Source organism: Sinocyclocheilus rhinocerous, unplaced genomic scaffold (assembly GCF_001515625.1).
Source record: "Sinocyclocheilus rhinocerous isolate Xijiao unplaced genomic scaffold, SAMN03320098_v1.1 scaffold182, whole genome shotgun sequence".
NCBI lineage: Eukaryota > Metazoa > Chordata > Actinopteri > Cypriniformes > Cyprinidae > Sinocyclocheilus > Sinocyclocheilus rhinocerous.
The window spans coordinates 182,188-188,813 of NW_015655576.1; the positions used below are offsets into that span (position 1 = coordinate 182,188).

The 6,626-nt window shown below is 37.3% G+C and overlaps 1 protein-coding gene across 1 annotated transcript in view; it reads right to left on the reverse strand.

The window, feature by feature from the left end:
- Positions 1-6,325, reverse strand: part of LOC107718614 (cyclin-F-like) — a 15,112-nt gene extending 8,787 nt beyond the window's left edge. Inside the window, exons 1-8 of the mRNA XM_016525783.1 lie at positions 6,240-6,325; positions 4,671-4,825; positions 4,472-4,578; positions 3,119-3,186; positions 2,501-2,697; positions 1,706-1,759; positions 916-1,020; positions 752-829 (exon numbers count right to left, since the gene is read on the reverse strand). Coding sequence (XP_016381269.1) covers positions 752-829; positions 916-1,020; positions 1,706-1,759; positions 2,501-2,697; positions 3,119-3,186; positions 4,472-4,578; positions 4,671-4,825; positions 6,240-6,252 — 777 coding nt within the window. The 5' untranslated portion in view covers positions 6,253-6,325. The remainder of the gene's footprint in view (positions 1-751; positions 830-915; positions 1,021-1,705; positions 1,760-2,500; positions 2,698-3,118; positions 3,187-4,471; positions 4,579-4,670; positions 4,826-6,239) is intronic.
- Between the last annotated feature and the right edge of the window lie 301 nt (positions 6,326-6,626).

Genomic DNA, 6,626 nt, shown 5'->3' on the forward strand with positions numbered 1-6,626 from the left:
TTTTTTGGGGGAAAAACAACAACAATTTAAAGCAGTATTACACTTATTGTTTTTATACTTAAACCCTATTTCGTCTTTGACCCATATATAACTAAATCTGGTTCTCTAAAGACAAAATAAATATATTTGAACATATATTTACATTACAATATATAAACAATAATATTATATACATTTAAAATAAATGTCTTTAAGTAAGTGTTTTCATTATCAATGAAAGTGAAATGCGGAACATAAAATGCTTAAAAAAAAATTCTAAAACTAAATATGGTCCTCAAAATAAATATATTTTAGTATATATTTACATAATAATGTATATAATCATAAAGAAATATTTTTCTTTTAAATGCTTTTATACGTAAAAAAAAGAAAGAAAGAAAGAAATTGTTCTCATTCTTAATGAAAGTGAAAACTAATTCTGGTCTTCAAACCACACAATATATATATTTAATATACAGTATATTTACATAATAATGTATATAATATTACGTTTATATATTCAGTGTTTCCCATACATTGATTTATTTGTGGCGGCCCGGCACTATATCAAAACTGACCACCACAAATAGATTTGTGGGGCTTACACTTCATTAAATATACATTTCAAAATCAAAACGCGGTGCGGGTGTTTTATATGAATGTATCTTTGAAGGGAACCGACTGTCTTCAGAAAAACTTCAATGTCATTTTCATTTCATATTAAACAAGTAAACGGGTAAATTTCTATGCACATGACATTTTCTCCAGTCACCTGAGCTTCCCAGCATCCTTTGGCAGCGTAGTCCCTGAGCGTGCGCATGCACTGCAGATACCTGCCGGGGTCAGCCGTCTGCAGACAGAGCATTACAGCAGCCTTCAGCATCAACAGCAGAGAAACAGAAGCACCGTGACCGTGAGTCCTGAAGAAACTCTTACCGACGTCCCGCGGTTCATTTCCCACAGCAGATACGAGCTCTGCACGTTCCCGCAACGCGCAGACTCCTTCAGCATGGCCGTGGCCTCGTCACGCTTCTCCTCATCCTGATAAACACAGAGTCACCAATCGTGTTTACCACCTGCCCCTCAGTCTGAGCGGTTATTATGAGACAACCAGTGAAGAGCAGTTATCATTAACATTAAAGGGTTAGTTCACCCAAAAATGTAAATTCTGTCATTAATTACTCACCCTCATGTCGTTTCAAACCCGTAAGACCTTCGTTCATCTTCGGAACACAAATTAAGATATTTTTGATGGAATCTGAGAGCTGTCTGACCCTCCCATAGACAGCAACACAACTGAAATGTTCCCAAGTCCAGAAACATAGCAAGGAGATCTGTAAAATAATCCATGGCTGCGTTTACACTTGGCATTAACATGCGACCTGTATCCGGATGTTGTTCATGACAGAATTTTCATTTTTGGGTGAACTAACCCTTTAAGTGCTTCCCGTTTGGGACCTTTTGACTTTGAGAAGCACAAATGATAAAACCCCTTGACAGCAAACATCAAATGAGCAACCCGAACCCAACATTACAATGTGACCAGGTGTCTGTCAGCATCTTGTGAAGGCCAGAAATGAGCAACACCAGTTTTCTGCTCTTGACTTGGAGAACAATACATTCAGAGATTCGGTCTTTGAAGTCTATTAGAGTGTTTTTACACAATCATTCTCAGATTAGAATTGCATTTTGTAATGCAAGTTTCAAGAATAAAAGCAACACTCACATCAAACAGCCGAAGGACTCTAGCCAGACAGTACAGTAACGTCCCTCTCCGGCCCTGTAAAGACAAGAAAGCAGGAAGAAAGAGACATTAGAATGTGTTTAGAATGAGATGGTAATGAATCCTGCAAAATCTGTGCTATGATTAACAAATATATATTTGATAAATATGACATTTCCTGTCAATTTTGTAGTCAACATGAAATTTTTTTTTTGTTTTTTGAAAGAAATCACTTATTTCATACATTTATTTGATCAAAATATAGTAAAAACAACAATATTGTGAAATATTTCAATTTTTTCTATTTGAATATATTTTAAAATGTAATTTATTCCTGTGATCATAGCTGTATTTTCAGCATCATTCCTCCAGTCTTCAGTGTCACATGATCCTTCAGAAATCACTCTAATATGCTGATTTGATGCTCAAGAAACATTTATTATTATCAATGTTGAAAACTGTTTTTGCTGCTTAAAACTGATATATTTTTTCAAGATTCTTTGATTAATAAAACGGTTCAAAAGAACGGCATTTATTTTAAATAGAAAACTTTTGTAACACTAGAAAATGTAAAACGCAATTCTCAGTTCAAAACTAGATAGTGTTGATAAATTAATAAATAACAAAATAAATTCTAGTACACCCCCAAAACAAAATCAAGACTTTGTAAAAGAGCAATAAGTTAAACGCTTACATTAAGAATTGTAAAAAATTGTAAGAAAAAAGAAACTGTGCATTGATCCAGGAGGAGGAGAACTGTACTGGCAATGAATGCTGGGATATTCAGGAATCGCTCACCAGGTTGGTCTCACACTCGGCTTCGAGTCGGTCGTACACCACAGCCTTACAGCAGCCTCCAGACATGGACCACGGCGGCCGGATGAACAGCCAGATGAAGGGCTCGGCCAGTGGGGACCGGAGGCTCTCGGCCAGGCTGAAGTACCGGGATGCCATGCGGCCGCACAGATCGGCACGTCCCTCCTCACTGAGCGAAGCTGCAAGACATTCACACATCGTGAGGAGCACAGGACAGCTTTGAGCAGTCAGTCAGATGATTAAATCAATTAGGGCTGCACGATAAATCGCATGCGATATTTAACGCGCATCTTGTCAGAAAGCCGGTTCTGTAATCAGCGGTAAATCTCCATCACGTGCGTGCTTTCATATTGAGCAGCATTAACTACACAGAGCCGCTGTTCACTGACGAGCTGCGCAAAACCACATTCATATTCGCGCGATTTTTTGCGCAGCCCGCAGGTGATGGAGATTTGCCGCTGATTACAGAAGCGGCTTTACATGATAAGATGCGCGTTAAATATCGCATGCAATTTATCGTGCAGCCCTAAAATCAATCAACCAATCAATCAGTGCATACATAAAGACACAGGAACACTGGGAATGAGAGCAGAAACTTACGCCCTTCATTGTACAAATACGCAATTCCTAGTTTCGCAGCAGCTTCAAAGTTCCCTTTCTCCGCAGCCCTAGATATTGTAGAGGACAAGCAGGAAAATAATGAGGAAGACTAAATGAAATAAGCATTTAAATAATTAAAACAAAAAAGCAACAAGAAAAGCTTGTACTGAACCATTTTGAAAGTGAATAGTGGGGAAACATTTACATCAAGCAGGCACTAGCAAGCACAATTTAGGCAAAACCATGGGAACAATAATAATTATGATTTTTAGCATTATTACTTAATAATATTAAAATAAGAAATATTACTATTGTAAACAAAATCGTGCATTTAAAAAATATATAATTATAATAAGTTTATTTTACCATACAACTGTAAAGTTACAATACTAATATCTATGGTTGTCTTAATTTATTCATTTTAAAACGTTAAACCACCAAACTTTTATTTTGACAGAAATACACTCATTTTGAAACAGGCAGCACATATATTCAATTAGATCACAGCCTTTGTGATTCCATTTTATTTTGATTAATCATGCAGCCCTTGTTTCCCAGTAATGGAAAACCTGGAAATAATGTCAATGAATTTTAAAAAAAAATTTAACTTGTGAAAAATATTTAAAATTGGATATTTTTCTCTATAACCGCTCCTTTTGAGTTGCTCGTTTTAAATAAACTGTTCAAACCAGTTGACAAATTGATCTGAATCATTAGCGAATCAGTCTAAATCAAAATTTATTTTAAAGGAATAGTTCACCCAAAAATGAAAATTCTGTCATAATTACTCACCCTCATGTCGTTCCAAACCTGTAAAACCTTTGTTCGTCTTCAGAAAACAAATAAAGATATTTTTGATGAAATCTGAGAGCTTTCTGACCCTCCATATACAGCAATGGAAATGTTTTATGGCCCAGAAATACAGTAAGGACATCGTTAAAATAGTCCATGTGCTAATCTCGTGAACGCGCGAAAGAGAAGAAATTGTTGAATAAAGTCGTTATTTTTTGTTTTCTTTGCGCACAAAAATTATTCTTGTAGCTTCGTAACATTACGGTTGAACCACTGATGTCACATGGATTAATTTAACGATGTCCGACTCCTTACTACCTTTCTGGACCTTGAATGTGTCAGTTCCCTTGTTGTCTATGGAAGGTCAGAAAGCTCTCGGATTTCATCAAAAATATTTGAATTTGTGTTCCGATGATGAATGAAGGTCTTACGGGTTTAGAACGACATGAGGGTGAGTAATTAATGACAGAATTGTCATTTTTGGGTGAACTATCCCTTTAAGGTTCTTATCTGCATCTCAAACAACTGGAAACATGGTGAAAATGTTGGTAAATACCATACCTCTCAAAGAGCCAAACGGTATCCGGGACCGGCCAGCGGTCTTTGAAACTCACTCGAGCCCAGACACTCGAGTTACTATCGATAACGTCACGAAGATGAGAATGAACCTGTGGGATCACATGATATTCACTATTATAAAACCGCTTTTGGTTAACAGATCATTTAGGAGGTTAGATGTTTGCATCCGGGCTTGACTAACAGCTCTGACGGCGAGGAGATCCTCAGCGGAGAGGCACTGGAGGACACACAGGAGCAGCTCTTCAGGAAGGGACAGCAGCGTGACGGCAGACGCACGCTTTCGCACCCGCTTCCGGAGAGGCAGAGAGAAACATTTGGCACATCGACAGTGGAGCACTGGAGACAAGGAAGAAGAAATTCACTGTTAAAGGGGTCATATGATGCGATTTCAATTTTTCCTTTCTCTTTGGAGTGTTACAAGCTCTTGGTGCATAAAGAAGATCTGTAAAGTTGCAAAGACTAAAGTCTCAAATCCAAAGAGATATTCTTTCTTCCGGCCTGACAGGGCATCATAACAGTATGGTAGGGGTGTAAGATTTCCGTCACACGCTTGAGGTATTCGTCCAATCACAACGCACTGGATAGCTGGTCAATCAGAGCACACCTCGCTTTTCAGACCGATTAGTTTTGTAAAAATCGACGCGTTTCAGAAAGGCGGGGCATAGAGGAGAAACAATAATGTACAGTATGTGGAAAATAATGTGTTTTTTGAACCTTAAACCGCATAAACACATTTCATTACACCAAATACACAAAATAATGTTCTTTTTAGCAGCATCATATGACCCCTTTAAAATGCAATAAAGAAGCCGTGATTGACTTCCAAATCAGTGTGAAGCCAAATAACTTTGTGAATTGCAATTCTGCAACTGTTTCGATTAACTGGCCATTTAGAGATTAGCAATATAATAACTGTGTCTAGTGGCCCATCAGCAGAATTATTATATTCATCAGCATTAAATTGCATTTTATATGCCATATCTCCACTATATTAAGTCACTCTGCACACTATATATTGAATTTGGCCATTAAAACAATCTTAATTAGCTGAGCACTGCAAAAAGTACTTTAGTGGTAAGTTACTATGGTATAAAGATGGCAATACCATTGGACTTAGACACACACACTATGGTGCCAATAGATCACTATAATCATAAACCATGATATTTACGTTACACCAATGTACTTCAAAGAATATCATGGTATAAGCCCAATAAAACATGGTATTAACCATGGTACTACACTGGGACGTTGCATTGCGAAATATAGGTCACCAAGAGAGATTATTTACATCGGCTTTTGAGTCTAAATGGTTTTAAATTCTTAAAAACTACTAATACTAGTAGAAAACACGCATTTGATATAATAATGATTAGTTTTGTTGCTTTGCAATGGCAGTTTTGACATGCTAACAACCAGTAGCCAGTTTTCCCTCCTTATTGATTAAAGCAGTCCTGGGACAGAGGACAACTGGCCTCTCTTGAGGAGATATTACATTAAAATTGACTAAAACGACTTCATCAACACTCTTATGGTTAATAGAATATTTATATTTAGATAATTAAAGTTTATTTCAATTACATACCGGTTAACAGTAATAGCTCTGTCTAAAGTTTTGTAGCTATTTAATAAACTTCAGCCCTGACTATGATGAGATAGAAATATTTATCGACGAAATATGTAATTATACAGTTATTAGGGTTAGATAACTGAAAATGAATCATTTAGGGAGATTAAAGTAGTTACTTACCGCCCGCTTTCATTTCAAGGAAGGATCTGAGAAGTCAGCTTTCAACAATAATGCTTCACAGTGTAATGAAATGAATACTTAAACCCTTGATTACTAGAGCTTAAAATGAATAAAACCAGTTTCACTGATTAACCTACTAAATTACTGTTAACTAATAGTGTTGTACAGTTTAAAACACAACTCTCTTCTGACTCGACCACGCAACTTCCACTAAGCCCCGCCCCCGAACGCTTAGCCACGCCTGCGCGGACGGTTTAAACATCAACTCTGGGCGCTCACTGGCCAGAAAACGAACACGCCCATCGCGGCCGCTGCTGCGTTCTGATTGGCCATCGTGCGAAGCTCGAAGCGCCATTGGTCCGCTTTTAAAGGCGTCGATGTATTGGC